At 41.4% G+C, this 20,619-nt stretch overlaps 2 gene segments (V, D, J or C); both read left to right on the forward strand.

Annotated features, from left to right (window-relative positions):
- Positions 1–4,089: 4,089 nt before the first annotated feature.
- On the forward strand, positions 4,090–8,896 carry LOC130905691 (immunoglobulin lambda variable 1-47-like). The segment is given in 2 exon segments: positions 4,090–4,231; positions 6,078–8,896. Coding segments are annotated over 2 exon segments (426 nt in total).
- An 8,577-nt stretch (positions 8,897–17,473) lies between these two features.
- LOC130905693 (T cell receptor alpha variable 12-1-like) lies at positions 17,474–19,897 on the forward strand. The segment is given in 3 exon segments: positions 17,474–17,636; positions 18,292–18,378; positions 18,521–19,897. Coding segments are annotated over 2 exon segments (528 nt in total).
- The last annotated feature ends 722 nt before the right edge of the window (positions 19,898–20,619 follow it).

Genomic DNA, 20,619 nt, shown 5'->3' on the forward strand with positions numbered 1-20,619 from the left:
ATTTTTGCAATTGAAAAAAAAAAAAAAAAACAGGACATATGAGGACTTAGTGAAGTGGCAGAACCTCAAAATCTGGTCACTTGGGGCACTTTGGGGGCAAAACCTTGACCGGCACATCCATAGTTTTGTTTCATAGTATTCTTTTTTTTTCAGCTTGATTAAGTGCAGAAAAGAAAGGTTAGAAGAAAAAAAAACTGTAGAATTTGGCTACTTTCAAGGCACCAGATGACAAGACGCAGACTCAGTGACTACTCAGCTGCTCCAAACCACAGGCGCAGAGTCATGACACAGTTGATGGCAAGTGTCTTGGCAAAGACCAGACGAAGGGTGAGGACAGTGATGGAGACGAGGTTCACCTTCTCGTCTGTCAATGACGTGCACATTTAGTTCAACCAAAAAAAAAGACTGCATCTCCCATGTTCAATACCAACCTGGCGCCAACACATCCTGGCACGGCCACGGCTTACTCCCACCTGTCGTAGTAAAACAAAACCAGATATGGCAAGGCAAAAAGAAAACCAGATAAGGCAAGGCAAATTTATTTGTATAGCACAATTCAACATGAGGTGATTCAAAGTGCTTTCCATCACATGAACATCCACAGGCAGAGAACAAAATGATTCGTAAAAATCACATTGCATCAAAAAGAAAGTTAAAAACAAAGGCAATTCAAACGGAAATAAAATAATGGATAAAAATCACATTAAATCATCAAAAGAATTCAGAATTAATTGAAATCGGAAATAGAAATCAAACAAAAAATGAATAGAAAGCAAATAGCTAGAAATTTGAAATACATAAACAGTTACGAATATGCTTGGTAGACAATAGCATTTTTTAGCCCTGATTTATAAGGGGCTAACAGTTTGAGCAAACTTCAGACCTTCAGGTAACTTGTTCCAGAGGTGAGGAGCATAGTAACTAAATGCTCTCTCACCCTGCTTGGTACTTGTTCTTGGAACATACAGCAGAACGGTTCCAAACGACCTTAGGGGTCTAGATGCTTCATAGGGATCAAAGAAATCACTCATGTATTTTGGGCTACTACTACAAGCAGTACTATTTTTATAGTCCATCCTTTAAGCCAGTGTAACGCTTTCATAACCGGTGTAATATGGTCCTGGTTCCTTGTATTTGTAAGGACTCTGGCAGCAGCATTCTGTAGTAGCTGCAGCTTCCTGACTGATTTTTTTATTAAGACCTGTAAATATACTATTGTTTTCTACTGAAAACGAATGCATGCCTAAGTTTCTCCATGTCTTGTTTGGTCAGAAACCCTGGCTATATATTTTTTTAGGTGGATTTAGTGAGGAACCTTAGATGGTTGTCAAATTTTAGGTCAGAGTCAATCATTATGTCAAGATTTGTGATTTGATTTGTAGCCGAAAGGGAAATTGTACCGAGATGCGTGCTGATCTTTGACATTTCCTTTCGGCCCACAAATGATCACCTCTGTCTTCCGCACATTTAGCTGGAGAAAATCTGGCACATCCATTCACTCATTTGATGAATGTATTTACTCAGGGAGACTAAGGGACTATAATAATGCGGGGACACAAAAATGTATAGTTGTGTGTCATCTGCATAGTTATGATAGGAGATGTCATATTGTTCCATGATCTGAGCTAGAGAAAGCATATGGATATTAAATAAAAGTGGTCCTAGAATGGACCCTTCAGGAAACCCACATGTGTGTTTGGTTCCTTCCGACTCACGGTTTCCGATTGACACAAACAATGCCTTTCATGTGAAAAAGATTTGAACCACTGAAGAACAGTGTCCGTGAGTCCTACCCACTGTCCAATCTGCTGAGTAGTATGTTGTGATCAGCCGTGTCAAATGCGGCACTGAATTCCACTAATAGCAGAACAGATGATTTGCTTGTGTCAATATTCCAATGAATATCATTTAGGACTTTGATAGCACGGTCTCGGCGATGTGGTGTGGCCGAAATCCAGACTGAAATGAGTTTAAAAGATTGTTTTGCATCATAAAAGCCTGGATCTGTTCAAAAACAACCCACTCGACAATTTTCCCCAGGAATGGGAGATTTGATATTGGCCTATAATTACTAATGGTTGTGGCATCCAGATTACGTTTTTTTTGTTTTTTTTTTTTTACTGCAGCTTGTAAAGTCTGTGTAGTCTAAGGAGGTGACTGCATTAAGTTGACAAGCGAAAAAACTCCTCACCTTCTTCACACGTGCCATTATGTGCAGCTAGTAGCAGTGACACCTGGTTGTATAGCAAGTCCTGCGATATTTGCACAGCACGAGACTCTTGGAACATGACTCCTTTCCCTGCCTTCTCCAATGCGTTGTGTCGACTGAAGCCGGTGGCAAGACATGCTGTCAGTTTGTCAGCCTCGAGTTTGAAGAAAGATGGCTCAACCGCCTCCACTAAAACAACACAAAACACATTGTCATGAGACAACAGGGCGACAATATGGAAAATTTTAGCATTTTTTCACACTGTTTTGACGTGTATTGATGACTTAATCTTGTGTAAAAAGCGCATAATTTATTCAAATATAATAAGATGTGCTTGATAATGCACTCTAAGGTTCTTTATAACACCGTTTAGAACAGGGTTTACAACAGGCAAGTTGTAGCTCATTCATACTCTGCATACAGAATCACATGCTTTATTTTGACATTGGTCCCTTAAAATCGGAGATGTGTGCACTACTGCACTTGGTTCACTTTTGAGTCCAGAGTCACATTCGTCAAAATGGAAATGACGTCTAGTGCTGCCAATAGCAGCCAATGAATTAACTGAGAAATGACCCAAAAATGCCCCGAAACTAACAGGAAGTGACTCAAAAGCAACAGTAAGTAACCTGGAGCTGCCTCAATATCAACAGGAAGTGACCCATGAACAGGAAGTGGCCTGGAAATGCCCTAACATCAACAGGAAATTATCCAAAATGCAGAGAAAGATACAATGTGATATCCCAAAGTGTAAAAGAAAGAACCCGCAAGTACCTTAAAATTACAACAAAGTGACACAAAATGAACTCTGGCTTCTACTGACACTGCTTGACGTCCAATTGACTTAAACTGGGAGGTAGGGCTGTGAATGCTCATATTTCAGTGTCATTGATTGATTCTTCCTTCCCAGTCCAAATGGATTGGATGTCACGCCATCAATGGCTGCCTGTGAGCTAATTTGGCGAAAAATATACAGGTCAGGAGATATAATTGCTATGAACCAAAATGGGTTGGACACCCTTGGTTTAGAAAACTCACACCACTGTTGGAAATAAATAGGAAATTGATATTTTCTTTGTACAGTTAAAGCTTCACGCTGAATTTCCAAATGCACCCATAATGGCTAATCTTAAAAATACACTGTAAACATAATACTATGAAGTCAGCATTTTGCTCTCATTACAAGGTAAGCATCAGTGCATATCAGTGGTGATTGCTGACTGCAAGGGAAGACCAACTACCCGCCAAATGTCAAAAAATAAGTGATCAAATGTATTTGGCAGAAAACGCAGACAAGATTGAAAAAGCTGTTTCTGCTCTTGCATTCCTGTTTGAAAGAAACTGCTGTATTTTGAGCCAAAACAACTGTTGTGTTTGATTGAACAATATGCCTATATGCTGCCATAGCAGATTCGTGCCGCATTGAGCCCCAGAACTATTTTTAATTTGTCCGTTTTACCCTGGAAACCCCCGTATACAGATGTCGCGCAACCGCTTTTGTCTCAACCCAGCCATAAAACGAAGGTAATTAATTATATCTATTATTCAAAATGTCTACCGTTTTTTTAGCTTTGAATCATTAATTGATGTCTAATATTTCGTTTAAAAAAAAAACACTTAAAAAAATTATTCACTCGCATATTTTAAACTTTTAAACAAATGACGTCACAATGAAAAAAAGTGTGTCCGTAAAAAAGTCACGGATATCTACCTCATAACTGTCACTTAATTGTTTTTTTTTTTTTTTTGTTACTGTCGCATTTTCACCGATATGTTAGATGATAAATAAACGATCTAAACAAAGAAAAATTGGAAGAAAAAAAAACATTTAAAAGGGTATATACAGTATATGAAAAAGAAAATCTCGACCACTTCTTGATGTCTGCGATTTCTGCATCGCGACCCTTGTTATATTACCATGTTTCACCCATAAAACCCCCCAAAAATCCAGCTGTGGCCATTCACAGCTGTGTCTTGAGACTCAGTGATACATGCTACATGGAGTTTTTGGATCGAAACAAGGTAAGTATGCAATAATATCTCGTTAAAGTCATGGCGTCTGTAATTCTGCTCTCGCGTGCTCTCGCCTCCAGATAGGGTTTTGCTGTTTAATTATTATTATTATTTTTTTTTTAACCTGTCAACCTGGGTGAAACATAATTATAAAGTGACACCTAGCCATCTATGTATCCCGTCACTTTGGAAAGAAAGGTTGAGGAGCAGCAGAGCCAATTTCAATAAAAGTGGGAGACTGATTATTTTTTGGGGGGTATTTTTTTTTGGTTGGTGTTGAGCAAAAGGGCTCCCTAATGTGATTTATTGGCACAAAGCTTAAAAATGAAAGCATAAGACACAATTAATAGGCTCGCTGAAGAGCATGCAAAATGCAACGAGGTGGAAGAGGGGATCTCAAATCTTGTGTTTGTTATGACCTATTATTCATCGAGACCAAGATGACTGGATTAGACATACTTTTTAAAAATATATATATAAAGCCTTCTTTTATAACCTTGATGCAGCCAGCATTAAACCATACTCGGTCTGCAGAAACACAAAGTTTCAGACCCCTGCTTGCCTACAAAAATATGTATTGGAAGGCAATATATAAAAATCTATCAAATTACGACACATCTAATACTTCTTTTTTATTTTTTGCCTTAAATAACTGTAGTACTACTGACAAATTGACAAATGCTGAGAGACAAATCAGGGCTAAAGGTTATGGTGCCAAATAGTTGAGAAAATGAAGGATAAAATACAAGATAAAACAGAGCAAATTTTCTATTTTACTGTACCTTTTAATTTAAACATAAAACATCTTTTTTTAATTTTTGTAAAATCACTTACGAGCCTCCATTGTTAATCTGATCCCATTTCCAAAGATTAACTTGTTGAATGCTGTCACACATTAGTTGTTTCGCCTACAAGAACCTTATGAGAAGCTTGAACAAACACCTGATGAGACCCTCTCCTGTAATAATTATTTACACATTAAATTATAAAAGTATTAAGTAGATTCAACTTACCAGCCTCCACATTCAATCTGGTTCCCCCTCCGAAAATTAATTTCCAGCCTACTGACACACATTGTTTGTTTCCTTGACAAGAACCTTGAGAGCAGCTAGATGTTTTTCTGTCCATACCCCCAAAAACAAATAAAATAAAAAAATCTCATCATGTGGTTTAATGGATATTTTCAAACAATCCTTCAATTTTCTTCAAATTAAATAATAAATTTCAAAACGCAAATTGATTTTTTTTAAATCATATTTTCAACAGTTGTAGCAATGTTCTACAGGAAAACATCTTTAATTCAACTTGATCATCAATGTTTGGAACGAATGGCGAGTTAATCATCAGCTCCAGACATGTTGCCACAACAAAAAAAGACGACATAAATAAGGCGAATGTTAATGCTAGTACATAATAGGAAAAGTGAAAAGATCTTACTGCTGTTCATCATCATACTTGTCCAGCCCCTGAAGCCAACACAAGCCTACATTCTTGTGAGCCACTTCTGCCTCATTGTGTGTCCCAGAAACATGATTAACCAGTCCCAGCAAAATTAGAGACTTGTTTTTGCTCTTCTTTGTGTTTCCACAAAATGGAACATGTCAAGCTGGATGATTCAAAGTGGAATGTGTGAAGTTGCCTAATTGATAGTAAAAGGGAGCTTGAGGCAGGGAGGAGCTTCTGTGAAATTTGAGTTAGAGCGTAGAAGAGGTGACAGAAATTATATTCAGCATGTTGCTGCCAGCTTGGTCGCTGCTCATTGTCACTTTGGCAGGTGAATGCAGCTTGGCGAGGTCAACAGTCACTCATGATGGAATATCCTCCTGAAACACACTTTTCTTTTCTTGTCCTTCAGGCATAAGCGGTGATGAGCTGGTGGCTGTCATGGAAGAAGTGATGGTGTCAAAAGGCATGCGAGTGACTCTGTCATACGACTACAACCAACAAGCTACTGCTTCAGATTATTTCTTCTGGTACCAACAAGTTCCTGGACGAACACCACAATTCCTGCTTTCCCACCTGGGAACCGGTAGCCCGCTTTCTGCCATGGAGGGAATGTCAGCGAGCGTGGCAGACAGGCGAGTGCAGCTGCACATCGAGGCTGTTGCTCTTGAGCACTCTGCAGTATACTATTGTGCTGTGAAGACCACAGTGATGCATGCACCACATTATCATTACAAGAACGTTTTCTTTTCCTCAACCTTTTCACACCCCCTCTTCCTTAGAAGGACAAATCACAGATTTATCTAAACTTTAAATATGTATCTGGAAAAATTCAAAATTCTCCAATATTTATAAAATGGAAGGATGCTATACAATGATATCCAAAAAACATGAAAGTCTATTCAGTAGCTCCTTCAGGACTTCACAGTAATTGGAATACAAAAACAAGCATATACAAGTTCCAGGGGATATTCACGAAAATACGGGATGGTTTTGCAATCTAGCTTTGCAGGTAATGTAATGCAAAGCTACCACCATATACCATAAAAAAAGTAAAATTTCAAAACGCTAATTGTCCTACCGTTTTTATACGATTCACATAATTTACACATCAAAAAATTCAGGTAGGAATTCAGAAAGCTTAGTTTATTTTAACACAATAGTTTATATTAACACTAGTTTATTTTAAACTTAAACTTTAAAGTGCGTACGACAGGAGAAAAAAAGTCTTAAATAGGATTATTATGTGAATTAGAATCATATTTTGAGACAATTCGACTATATATAACAATTTAGCAAAGCGCAGATGACAAGAAATTAGTCTTTTAAACTGGCAGTTAGCCACGCCTACCGTTATAGGGCTCTAGCATCCCCAATGGTGGATGACCTCAGCAGTCACGATTTCATCTGATATAGTATGCAGCCCATTGAGGGGTTATTATTTACAACGAGGAAAACGTGACGAAGAGAGACGCAAAATGTCATTGTTTCAGTCTCTCTACTCCAATATTTTTACAGGATATTCTTTTTATCCAAGTATTTTTCCCCAATAGCTACATAAATGGCTTGAAAAGGACAAGTCAGCCCGTTGAGGGGGAATTATTCAGAACGAGGAAAACGTGACGAAGAGAGCCGCAAAATGTCATTGTTTCAGTCTCTCTACTCCAATATTTTTACAGGATATTCTTTTTATCCAAGTATTTCCTCCAATAGCTAAATAAATGGCATAGGCATGACAAATAACAGTCTTGTGCTAAATGGAATATGAAATAAGAAAAATGCATTTATTCAAGACGACATGGCAAAATTACTCCATACTGGTCAAAACTGTCGACTTCACCTTTACTGTCGCACTTCCCGAATGATATTTTATGCCACCTAAATCAGGCTTATGTCATTTCCCTTCCCCGGCTTCGGAGAATGTAAACAAACCAAGAGGCGTGACAGCTAGCCAACATGCAACCCGAACCGAGTGATGTTTCAAAGTCTTCGAAGCGGAAAATCACACATAACTAGCCTGGAACATTTCACATGACGACTGGGTTGTCGATTATCTTTGCCAATCGACAAACCGCCCGGCAGGAGCAATTTACAGCTCGTTCCCCCGGCTACAACGGACAGCAGAGCTCGCCGGGGAAGCAGCTAAACAATGACCGCTGAACAAACCGGCCGATGTCGGAGGAACGGGTAGCTGCCAAATGGTCAACACGAATATGGCAAAATAATGATAGATGAATGAATAGATGTCATGGAAATGTATAATCACATTGTGTCAGCACTACATGCTGCCAGTAAACCCCTTAGTACACATAGAAGGAGGAGTAGAATTAGGCCTGGCTGGAACACTTAAGTCGCTGAATTTTTCTGCAGAAGCCTGTGAAGCTACCAAGGCTTGGGCTTCGGCAGGTAGACCCAGGCAGGGCCCCATATTTGAATATAAGAAGTGTACGAATGCAAAATATAAATATGCTCTACGGTACATCATAAAGAACAAACAAACATTGAGGGCTGACTCCATGGCCAAGATGTTATTTTGTAACAACACTAAAGCCTTTTGGAAGGAGGTGAGGCTTGCTACTAATTGCAAACCCTGCTTACCTTGCTCGATTGATGGCTTCTCGGGTGCTAATGCAATTGCTGCTTTTTGGCAACAGCATTACGAAAATCTTTTTAACTGTGTACCAACTGAACACTATCAAGTGGGCAATGTCGAAAAGGTGTGCACAATTAAGACCCATGAGGTGTTTCATGTCATTAAAAACTTATCAAGTAATAGGTCCACAGGTATGGATTCTATATCTGCCGAACATCTTTATGCATGCTAGTCCGAGGCTAGTTCCACTTCTTGCACTCTGCTTTACTTCCTTTATGGTTCACGGCTGTCTTCCCGACTCTATGAAGTCGGTGATGCTGGTGCCTGTCATCTCGGATAAAGCAGGGAAAGTAAGCAGCTTGGACAATTACAGACCTATCGCCCTTGCTAGTGTTCTTTCTCAGGTATTTGAAGTCTTCATGCTGGAGAGAGTTCACACATTAATAAGCTCTTCAGATAATCAGTTTGGCTTTAAACCTAGTCATGGCACAGACATGTGTATTTATGTTTTAAAAGAATTGGTCAACACCTATTTGAGGAAAAACTCGTCTATGTTTATGTGTTTTCTAGACGCTTCCAAAGCCTTTGATCGTGTAAACCACGGGAAGTTGTTTAGGAAATTAAGCCAAGCGGGAGTTCCCAATGACATCATAAGAATTTTTTTATATTGGTACACTCATCAAACTATACAGGTTAAGTGGGGCGGCTGTATGTCTGTCCCCTTCCAAGTTAGCAATGGGGTCAGACAGGGGAGCATTTTATCTCCAATTTTATTCAATTTTTATATGAATGACCTGTCAAAACTATTAATTAAGTGTAGAAATGGCTGAATGGTTGGTGGCTTAGTGGTCAACCATCTAATGCAGACATGTCCAAAGTCCGGCCCGGGGGCCAAATGCGGCCCGTGGTCAAATTTCATCCGGCCCCCAGCCTCTGTCATAAAATCAATAACATCTGGCCTGCACACAGACTTAATAAATTGGTCAGCAGTACTACTACCAGCATATCAAGTAGCTTACACACTAAATGCTGCTCCTCATTTACCCACTAAGCAACATTACCCCGTGTGACCCTTTACTTCCAATTTTGTAAAATGCTGACGATCAACAAAAAAAAGGAAGTCGACTGCGACGGCCGAGGCTTCAAAAGATAGGTGGAAATTGGACTATTTCTTCACTAAAATACACAACAACTATGTCTGCGACGGCCGAGGCTTCAAAAGATAGGTGGAAATTGGACTATTTCTTCACTAAAATACACAACAACTATGTCTGCCTCATTTGCAAAGAGACAGTCGCTGTTTATAAGGAGTTCAATGTGAGGTGATATTACCTAACAAGACACGCTGACATGTACGACAAGATTACAGCGAAGATTCGCAGCGAGAAATTGAAGCAACTTGAAGCTAGTTCAATTTCATAGCAGCAGTATTTCGCGAGAGCCCGAGAGTTGAAAGAGAATGCCGCAAAGGCTAGTTGCAAGATTGTTGAAATTATCAATTGAAAAAAATAATAAAGCCAATGTGACACTCAGAATGGCTTGCTAAAATTTGCTCAAATATATTGTTCAACGTAAAGGACGTCAGCCAAGATCGGCCCCCCACATTTTTACCACACCAAATCTGGCCCCCTTTGCAAAAAGTTTGGACACCCCTGATCTAATGTATGCAGATGATTGTGTGCTACTTAGCCCAAGCTCAGCAAGCAGGTCTACAGCAGCTACTCAATGTGTGTTCCGGGTATGGGGAGTTATACAACATTAAATACAATGAATCAAAGAGTGTTATTATGATTTTAAGAACCAAAGAGGACAAACGGTTGGTTTTCCCTAATTTTAAGTTGTCTGGTCAAGTTTTAAAGTCCTGTAGTCAGGTAAAATACCTTGGTCATCTGCTCATGGACACTCTGACTGACAACGAGGACATATTGCGACAGTGTCGCTCATTATATGTCCAAGCCAATATTCTCTCTCGAAAATTTGGTCCATGCTCTGATGAGGTCACGCTCGCCCTGTACAAGGCTTATTGTACTCCCCTCTACACTGCGCATCTGTGGTCAAATTACACTAAGACAAGTTTTCATAGACTGCAAGTGGCATACAATGATTCTTTGAGAATCTTGCTGAAAAGGCCCAGATGGTGCAGTGCCTCTGAAATGTTTGTATCTGCTCTGGTGAATACTCTCCAGGCCCTTCTAAAGGTGCTAATGTTTAATTCTATTCATCGTTTGAAATGTTCTGAAAATGTGATTGTCTGGGACCTAACAAATATTTTGCATAGTTCTAATCGCTGCTTGTCACTGTTCTGGAAGCACTGGAATAGCTGCCTTTTAAAACTGGGCCAATAGATGACCTAATTTTTGTATCACTGTAGTTTACCTTCTTTTATTGTTATGTTGTTTTTAGTTTTGTATGGTTCGTTCCCTTGTATTGTGTGGTTGTGGCTTGGACCTTGAGTCTGTTAATAAATTTATCTATCTATCTAATGACTCAGTGGAGGAGGGCGGCTGCAGTTGTTGTGCAGCTAACATGTGCAGCTAATGTGTATGAGGAGAGCTTTTTACATGCTCATCCATGATCAAACGTGAGTAGTCCTTTATTTAAAGAAAGTTTGTAGTGTTTACTTTGTAACCGCTGTATTCACAGCTATTTTTAACTCAAAGTTGCAATTTGTGATCGGTCGGAAAATTTGACAGATCACCGGGCACATGAAGAGAGGAATAAGCCGAGTATAGTGCTCTCTCAGCGGGGGGATGTGCGACAAGCCGCCAGTCGTCGGCCGAGGGGACAAAGAGCATGTCAGCCACAAAATGCAAGCCACCTATTATTAAAATGATCCCAGTATTTGACATAATACAAAACACGATGTATACTCACTTCCTCATAAGTCCCATGGTCCCACAGTGGTAGGGATTTTTTTGGCCAATATCCACCGGTGAATGGGAACCTTTGGAAACCCCAAAAAGGCGCACACACCTCCCCCTCGTACAGCAAGATTTTTCTGCAGCCGTTTGGCTAGCGTGATGCGAAAAATAAACGTATCAATCCGCAAAATCAGCTGAAGCCTTGGTCCTTCTCATACAACACTACGGCTGTATAGTGAAGAGGAGTCCTTCCTCCGTACACGTCACAGCGCCCTCTTTCTCAACTCGAGACTGTTGCCGGAAGTCACTCATTTTCAGGGCGCGGGATTCAAAAAAATCTAAATAAATATAGCGATCGCTTCCACACACATCCAAGCGGTCCATTTCATTCAGGACCATAAAATACCGTGTGTATTATGAAATAAACATGGTGTTTCGTGTCAAAGGCACTTTAAACAGCTTATTTTATAAACGTATTGTTCCGCCAAAATTTGCCAAAAACCATTCGTTTCTATTGGACAAGTGGTTCATAACTTGGGTTCGATGGAACCCCGGGGGTTCAGTGAGTAAGTCCAAGGGGTTCGGCGAAGGTAAACACAGAGCCCTGTTTTTGTACGCTGATTAAATCTAGGTGAAGTGGCTTTTTAGACAAGGTTTTGGACTGGTTTACTCCCAATTTACAGGATTAACCCATTTCCTTTAACTGCTAGACCTCGATCTGATGGGAGGAGGAGCTGGTTTGCTCAGTAGAAGGTTGACTCGCAATTGGTATGTGGTAATACAACCAACCAATCGGCAGCGTGTTCTCAAATTTTGACCTGTTTATGAAACGGTCAAAATGAGAAGAATTTTGAATGGGAATTTGCTAAATTATTATCTTGCTAGCTTAGATATGTTGGTTTTGAATTTGAAACAAATTGCTTTATTATCTCATTCCAAAGGGTTCGGTGAATCCACATGTGAAACTTGTGGGGTTCGGTATCTTTAGCAACGTACCTTTACAAGAACCACTGTATTGGACATTCATTTTAAAGGGGCAAAAACTTTTCAAATTTAAAACCTTTTTTATCCGATTCCCGTAAGCCATACCTATAAAATTTCTGGAAATCAAGTCACAAAAAAATATGTATTCTTTCATTTCTAATGGCCGACAGTTCTCATTCATTTTCAACGGCATAAAACCATTTCCATTCACTCATAAATGTAGATTCCTACATTTACTTCGGCACATCCAAAACCATATCGCTATTAGTCCTCAAGCCTAATCACATTCAACTGGGACTCACAAAAAAATGTTTTTTGCCCAATTTCAACCCTTCTAACTTTTTTAGCTCGCTGCTATTGAAAAGTTTTGGGGGGAAATTAAACTAAAAATCATTGCATTGGATCCAATAGATAGATCATTTGACTTAATGGTTAACAATATTGTACCCACATAATTAAACTCCCCATTGGCTTCCATTGACATTGTAACTCACAAACAAGTCCCTATTGGGTCCCATTGATCGTGAAAAAGACCCACAGATTCTATACCGATATACGTCAATACGATTGACGGCCGTGAGTACCGACAGGATGTGAGTCTATTAAATTGTGCTTGTGCGTATAGGATTACAGACATATTTTCAAATAATATACTGTAAAACATCGAGTACACTCCTACATTTCCACAGGTATTTAATTATATATTTTAATGGGACCACACCGAAGATATGACTCTTACACAAGTCATAGTAATCAGTGTACAGCTTATATAGCAGCATAAACGTATGGTTCCCTTAAATAATTCAAAATACTATTGGTTCTAATATTATTATCAAATATCAATAAATATTGCTTAAAAAAATCCCTGAAACACATCACATATCCAAACTGTCGTAAAAAAGTCGCAAATCAACATAGGCACAGTTAGCTTTTGCATGTACTACGCATGCGGCACTCACATCCTGTCGATACTCACAATGGGTTGCGACAGTGGCCATATATGTCAATTGTATTGGCAGGAAGTGACAACAAGAAGGGACGCCCCGAAACGCCCCAAATCAACAGGAATTGACCCTGAATCACCCCTATATCGACAGGAACACACTCAAGCACACACATGCAAGAATCCCCCCCCCTCTATAGCCCTTAAAATTTTTTTTTTTTTTTTTTTTAAAAAGAAAGGTCCTCAAAAATGCTTTACAACAAAGACGAACATGGTTCATGATAAATAAAAGGCAGGAAAGTATTATACAATGACATTAAGAAAAAACGAAAACAAAAACGGCGCATTGCGATAAAAGTCAAAACAGCAAATAAAACAGATAAAATCTGAAAAGTCTAGGGGAAAGGCGAGTCTAAGGCAAGGTTCATACTGCAGGCCTTAATCCACGAATCCGATTTTTTTGTGTTTTTCCGACTCGATTGAGGCATTAACTTGACGGTCTGAACGGTACAAGTCGCATAGATGTTGAGCATTTCAAATCCGATCTGGGTCACTTTCTTATGTGGTTCAAATCCGGTCTGAACTGTCAAGTCTCCCAAATCAGAATTCATGCAGCAATTACGTCATCAAAGAGCAAGAGAGACGGCACGCTTCGGTAGTGGTGCAGCTGTGCGTTAGCTTACCTTGAACACTTTTTAGGAAGGGTCGGACTTGACAACAGTCATAAAAAAATAAAAATGTGTTGAGGATAAGCCTGAGAATGCTCAGTTTTCTCTCTGCTCTATATGAGCAATATTTCAAGATTGCTTACACGGCCGAGAGTCGGGGCAAACTGTGAGTGTGTGACATGCACGGAGAGTGCGGGCATGCTATTGATCCATATAAACTTTGAATATCAGCCTAAAAGGGGATTATCTATGTCTGTTATTTGTGTCCTCTTTTTGGAAATCAAAATATGATCTCTCTGGAATGACAGATGACAGCCAGCATATGGAGTCATTTGTTTTGATGCTTCTGCACATGCGGGTCTTCTTCTTGCGCAGCGCGTGTCGGACTGCGAATGAGTGCGCCTGCGTAAGACTTGAACGGGCTTGATGGGCAAAGGCAGTCAGGGGGAAGGCTATTCCACAACCTAGGGGCAGCAACCGCAGAAAATCGGTCTCCCCACTGTTTAAGTTTCAACCTCGGAACTTGCAAAAGAAGCTGGCCGGTAGAACGAAGAGTCCTGCCAGAGGGTTCAAATTTCCAATAAATAAGGAGGAGCCTGGCCATTATAATATTAAAACCAAACAGTATACCTTGGAAATCAATTCTAAAATGGACTGGAAGCCAGTGGAGCGATGATAGCATGGGGGTAATATGTTATGTATGTAATATGAGCAGCTGCATTTTGAACAAGTTGCAGACAAGAAATAGAGGACTTGGGAAGGCCAACATAAAGTGCATTGCAGTTTACAAAAGCGTAAATTGCTTTTTCAAGGTTGTGGCGACTAAGAAAAGGCTTCACTTTGTAGGCAAATTAGGCTAATTTAATCTGCTAAATTTTAAATATTGATCAGACTAGATGGAAGTTTGAACACCAATTGCTTTGTGTCAAGTGTTTTGTTAAAATGTGTGTTGTTTTGAACATATGTGTGGTACAGTTTTACAAATTGTCAAACGTGAAGGAAGTCTCAAGCTTCCAAAACCAAAAATATCTTGTTTGCTGTCTGTCAAGCTGAACAACTTCACGTTTAGTGAGGACAGAACGAGTCATCCTAATAAAGTAAAGTAAAAAATAAGATTCTGTGAGGTACAATAAGGTACTGTTTACACGACTAAAAAAAAAAAAAAAAAAAAAAAAGATTGGAGACAAATGGCAGACCAGACTCCGGGGTCATAATGTCAAATTCACGTAACTCAGGTACGTCATAACCCGGGGACTACCTGTACATGTCCTGTGGGAGGATTTGATCTTATAAGCTCTGCTTCTGCCCTTTTAACCCACACATTCTCTTTTAAATATTTGTTTAAACAATAATTTTGCTGTTTATTTTGGTTGAAATAAAAAAATTGAGAGAAAAAGAATAAAGTGACTAGTAATTTAACGAATTGCTTTCTTCAGGTGGTAAAATAGCAATGTAAGGCATTGGTATTTCTGAGAGTGATATGTCATATGTTACTTTTTAAACCCCAACACTACTAATCTGGATGGCCTCAGTCAATTCTGTTGAGATTAGTTATCAGTGTATTATTCGTTCATTCTGTATCTGTTTTAGAATCCAAAATCGGAAAACGGATAATGACTTGATATTTTATTTCTCGTTTTCAAATGAAAAACATCAGTCTGGTTAATAGTTAGAGATCCCTAATATTCAGCACATCAATCGAACGTTAGAGATGTCCTCGTGGGTGGGGTGGAATTTGGCAATGATCACATTGTGCCACCAGCACACCACATCATCAATAGCTTGCCTCAGATATCATTGGGTATTTCGGCCACTTACAACAAGACACACTCTGCTGAGGATGGTCCACCACAGGATGATCAAACCCGGGCGTTTGGTGTGCGGTGGCACCACGCAGTCATTTGGCATCCCATGTTGCATCTTTACATTCCTGCTCCATTCCTGTGACTGCTCCATTCAGCTGTAGTGGCAAGTTCTTTAATTGCCTTCCGTTGGGCCTGCCTTCTGATCCCTACTTACTTCAGAAGCCTTGTTGTGGACCTGGCTACAAAGCCTCTACAACCGACCTCCACTGGACACAACTTCACATTCCAGCCCCTTGTTTCTCCTGTTAATCTGCTAGATCAGCAAAATCCGATCAAATGCTTCATCGATGGCATCTTCCCATGGGACGGTCAGTTCAACGATGAAGACACGCCGGCAAGACTTCGACCAGAGGACTAGGTCCAGGCGTAGGTTGGTCGCTGCAATTTCAGATGGGAAGGTGAGCCTCTGGCTGAGGTCCACCCCCATTTCCCAATCCTGGGCTATGTCCAGTGGGCCTGGATCCAGAGCAGATGACTTGGTCCCTCTTTTCTTCCCTTCCCTGATAAAAGATGTTTTCATGGGGAGGTAGGTTGGAGGTTTAGAGGCATGGCATTAGTGGTTACCCTCCTGCTCTGAAGTTCGGCAACCTGGCACTTCAACACTTGGTTGTGGCGCCAGGTGTATCTCCCCTGCGTTAGGCTGGTCTTGCAACCCACTGAGATGTGTTTGAGGGTTGCCGGGGCTGCGCACTGGAGACAGGCTCGGACTTGTTGGTTAAGTTTTGAGAATTTTAATTCTTCTTTGTTGTAATTGGTTGTTTTGCAATTAATTGTTGGTTGGAGAGAACAGTTGGTTGGAGAGAACAGGACATAATATGTGGCTCTAATGATGGAGCATAGACTTCACAATGATATTGACAGTATTGTCAAATATGCAGTGATCCAAGGCTAAATTTAGGTTGAAAAAGTATGACAGCTGTACAAATAAAAACAGCAAGGATTGTATCTGGAGAGATTTGGTCAAGGCTTCAAGGTAAATTTTTCGTACCATGCATGCATTTTGAAACATTGGGGGGAAAAAACAGGCGGCACGGTGGCTGAGTGGTTAGCACGTCTGCCTCACGGTTCTGAGATCAAGGGTTCAATCCCGGGCTTTGGCCTTCCTGTGTGGAGTTTGCATGTTCTCCCCGTGCCTGCGTGGGTTTCCTCCGGGAACTCCGGTTTCCTCCCACATCCCAAAAGCATGCATGGTAGGCTGATTGAACACTCTAAATTGTCTGTAGGTATGAGTGTGTGCGTGAATGTCTCCTTGTGCCCTGCGATTGGCTGGCAACCAGTTCAGGGTGTCCCCTGCCTACTGCCCGTAGTTAGCTGGGATAGGCTCCAGCACCTCCGTGACCCTCGTGAGGAAAAGTGGCATGGAAAATGAATGAATGAATGAAGAATGAAAAAAAAAAAACAATGGGAGAAATTAACCACTACAGCATTGCATAATTCTCAATATTTACATAAAATAAATGCTAACCGCCCGTTTTTTTTGCTTTTAACCAAGATTAGAGACTGTTTTATGTCCATATCTATAAAGAATTCAGGGATTTAAGCATTAATTCACAAGAATTTTCAACGTAAAAAGCTCTTTGTGGTGATAAGGCAGCGCCACAGTGGCTTAAAGACTAGCAGCACATTCGACATATTTACGTGAAATATATGCTAACTGGCTGGGTTTTTTTTTTGCTTTTAACCATTCATCAAGACTGTTTTGCGTACATATCTACAAAGACTTCAGGGATTCAAGCATTTATTTACAATAATTATCAAAGTAAAAAGCTCTTTGTTTCCACTCGGTCAGCTTTGACAGAGATAGGCCCCCCATTAATCGGACCCGGGCCCCGTGTCTCGTCAATATAATATGAAGTCTATTGATCAAGCTTAGTCTATTACACTCCATGCTCTACAGATCGCTCTACATAATTTTCCTTTTCTCCACACCCTCCCACTTCATACAGCGGCCTTGCTGAGCTTGGGAGACTTCTGTGGCACACCTGGCTGCTTCCTCCTGGTGGCGCACTTCCTCCACCACCATCTGCCGCCGTTCACCCAGAGTGGCCTTTTGCCAGGTGAGTGTTCTTGCTCCCCTAAATGTCAAAATGAGTACTTCTTGTAATTTTCCCTCCAAAATGTCATGTGATTCGTTACAGGAGTGCTGTCAGCATTGCTGCAGAGTTTGAATAGGTGGGGGTGAGCCTGTTAGTGTTTAGACCATATGCTGCACTCTACATCAAATTGGTGTGCACAGCTGTCACCCCAGGAGGAAGCCTCTTCTGGGCGGGCTTTTCAGAAGAGGCTTCCTCCTGGGGTGACAGTCATGCACATCAATTTTATGTATGGTCTGAGCACCAACAGGCTGACCCCCCCCCACCTCTTCAATCTCTGCAGCACTCTGACTGCACTCCTGTAATGGGTCACACAACATTTTGGAGGGAAAATGACAAGCAGTACTCAATTTGGACATTTAGGGATGATTTAGCGATTCAAAGGGGTGTATTCACTTTTGTTGCTAGGAGTATAAGTTTTTAATGGCTATATTTTGAGTTATTTTGAGGGGAAAATACATGAACTCTATTATATAAGCTGCACACAGACTACTTTTCATTGTGTCAAGTGTCATTTTGTCAGTGTTTTCCCATGAAAAGACATACTTGAATATCTGCAGAAATGCGAGGGGTGTACTCACTTTTTGTGATACACTGTACCTTTCCTCCGCAACTGCAGGAACTACATCTCGGCTGGATATGTCTTACGAGGTGTTTGTCGATGTCATTGCAACAGGAAGTGTAAGCCACGCCTACTTAGCTAGAAGTGAGTATTCACACAGACTATCAGCAGAGATATGAATTCTGCACATTTGTGGGTGCTGGTGGCTGCTTTGAGCCTTGGTAAGATCACTGAAGGTCATTGCTTATTTTAAATGGTGGCTGACACCTTAATTGCTCCCTTACAGGAAATGGTGAGGAAAGGGTGGACCAGGCGACAGGTGATGTGCACGATGTGGAGGGTGCGACAGTGACCCTGGACTGTAGCTACAATAGCTCACAGAGCAACAATTACATCTTCTGGTATAAACTGGAAGGAAACGCAGCACCCGACTTTGTTATGAGCGTCTCTCAGTATGGTCAACCCATTTATGGGGATAAGTACTCCGACAGGTTTAACTCCAGAATAAATGTCAGTGCCCGCCGAGCTCCTCTGCATATCAAGTGGTTAAAGCGGAGCGACTCAGCCATCTTCTACTGCGCCCTGCAGCCCACACTGACACATTCACTTCTGTGCCATTACAAAAACACCTGCATGCGATCCATAGGACACATTGGGGGTGCAGCTCACTGTGACAAGTCACCGCAGCTGTGCAAAACAATTTTTTTTTTTTTCAAAAGAAAGAAAATGAAAAATAAAAAACCTTAAATGATATAAACTGATTTAAATAATAAATGTTTGTATTAGTTTTTCTCAGTCGCTTTGGTACATTTCTCAGATCAGAATTGAAATTTGCAAATGCATTGCTACATCCATGCAAAGATTCTCTGATGTTTCCTACATTATCTGTTGCATGTATTTTACACGGGTTGCTATTGAATGGTCTCACCCCCCCCACAAAATTTAGGCATTAGTTCATTGCAAGTCTTAACGTGCAAAATGGCTGCACATGTTGTCATAATGTGTCAAGCATATTTCTTTATTTCTTGACATTTTCATGAATATTATCTTTTTTTTTTCTTTTAACCTGTCCTGTTCAGCTGCTTGACACGGAGAATGCAAATCTCAGTGACTGATTGGTCTGAACAGTTTTAATGTATCACATGGGAGTATGAAATACTTCCATTGTGATCATTCAACAAGCCTCGTTTATTAGGAAAAAACAGTGAATGGGAATGGATTATGGGGGGAGAGAAGAAAAGGAGACGAGACAGAAGGACAAACAACAACTACAAATACATTGAACGCCTACACAAACTATGACGGAAAGATAAGTGATTGGCAGGGATGGAGTGTACAAAATGTGGTGTAGAACCCAGTATTTGTGTGAATCCCTTGTGAGTGTGTTGGCATCCTATCCTATGCTGTCTGATCGCTAATCCTGAAACTTGAAGTTTTCTACTTGAGTGTGTCTAATTGCACCGAGTCATGCGGGAATCCCATCAGACATGTGGTAGTCCTGCAGACGAGTGGTAATGCTACGCGAGAGCTGCCCCAAGGCCATGGCCCTTCCCCAGCCAATCGGTGGTTTTAATGGGGGGGGTCAGCATAGGCCATCCCTCCTCCCAAAGCCCAGCCGCCGTTCCCCCGGGATCCAGTGTGGTTCCCGGGCATCCGCGCCCCCATCAACCGGCCTTCAGGGGCGGGATAAGAGGAGGCCCCATCATCCCTCCCGCCCACTCCCACCTGACCCATGAGCCACCGCCGCGGGACCCTCAATGGCCCACCAATCCCAGCGCAGGGCGGGATCCCAACCCGGAGCAGGCGATATCCAGCCAACCCACCGGCACCCAGCCAGCGGCCCGTGCTGGAGCCCCCAACGCCTCCGCCGCCCAGGTACTCACCCTGCACGCCCACACAGGCGCCACACCGATCGCCGGAGACCAGGGGATACCCACCCCACCTGCAGGAGACAACAAGACCTACCCTAGGCCCCACGGGCCTTAGGAGGCCCTGCCAATGACCCCACCGACAGAAGGGCATTGGCAGCCACCGGAGAGTTGGATGGGTAGGCCAAGGGGACAGAGTTGCACGCCGCCACCCCACCTCCACCGGAGAGGGGGCGGCGGTTATTGATAACTGAAGTGGCATATATCAACATGTCCTACCAATGGTTAGAGGGGGCTGGACTCAAAGAAAACATAAAGGTGATAATCATGGCAGCACAAGAGTAGGCCTTGAGCACCAGAGCAACAGAGGCCCAGATTTACCACACCACGCAGGATCCCAGATGCAGGCTGTGTAAAGAGGCCCCTGAAACAATCCAACACATAATTGCAGGGTGTAAGAAACTGGCTGGAAAAGAATACATGGTACACAATCACCAAGAATTGTACAGAAACATCT

Source organism: Corythoichthys intestinalis, chromosome 17, assembly GCF_030265065.1.
Source record: "Corythoichthys intestinalis isolate RoL2023-P3 chromosome 17, ASM3026506v1, whole genome shotgun sequence".
NCBI lineage: Eukaryota > Metazoa > Chordata > Actinopteri > Syngnathiformes > Syngnathidae > Corythoichthys > Corythoichthys intestinalis.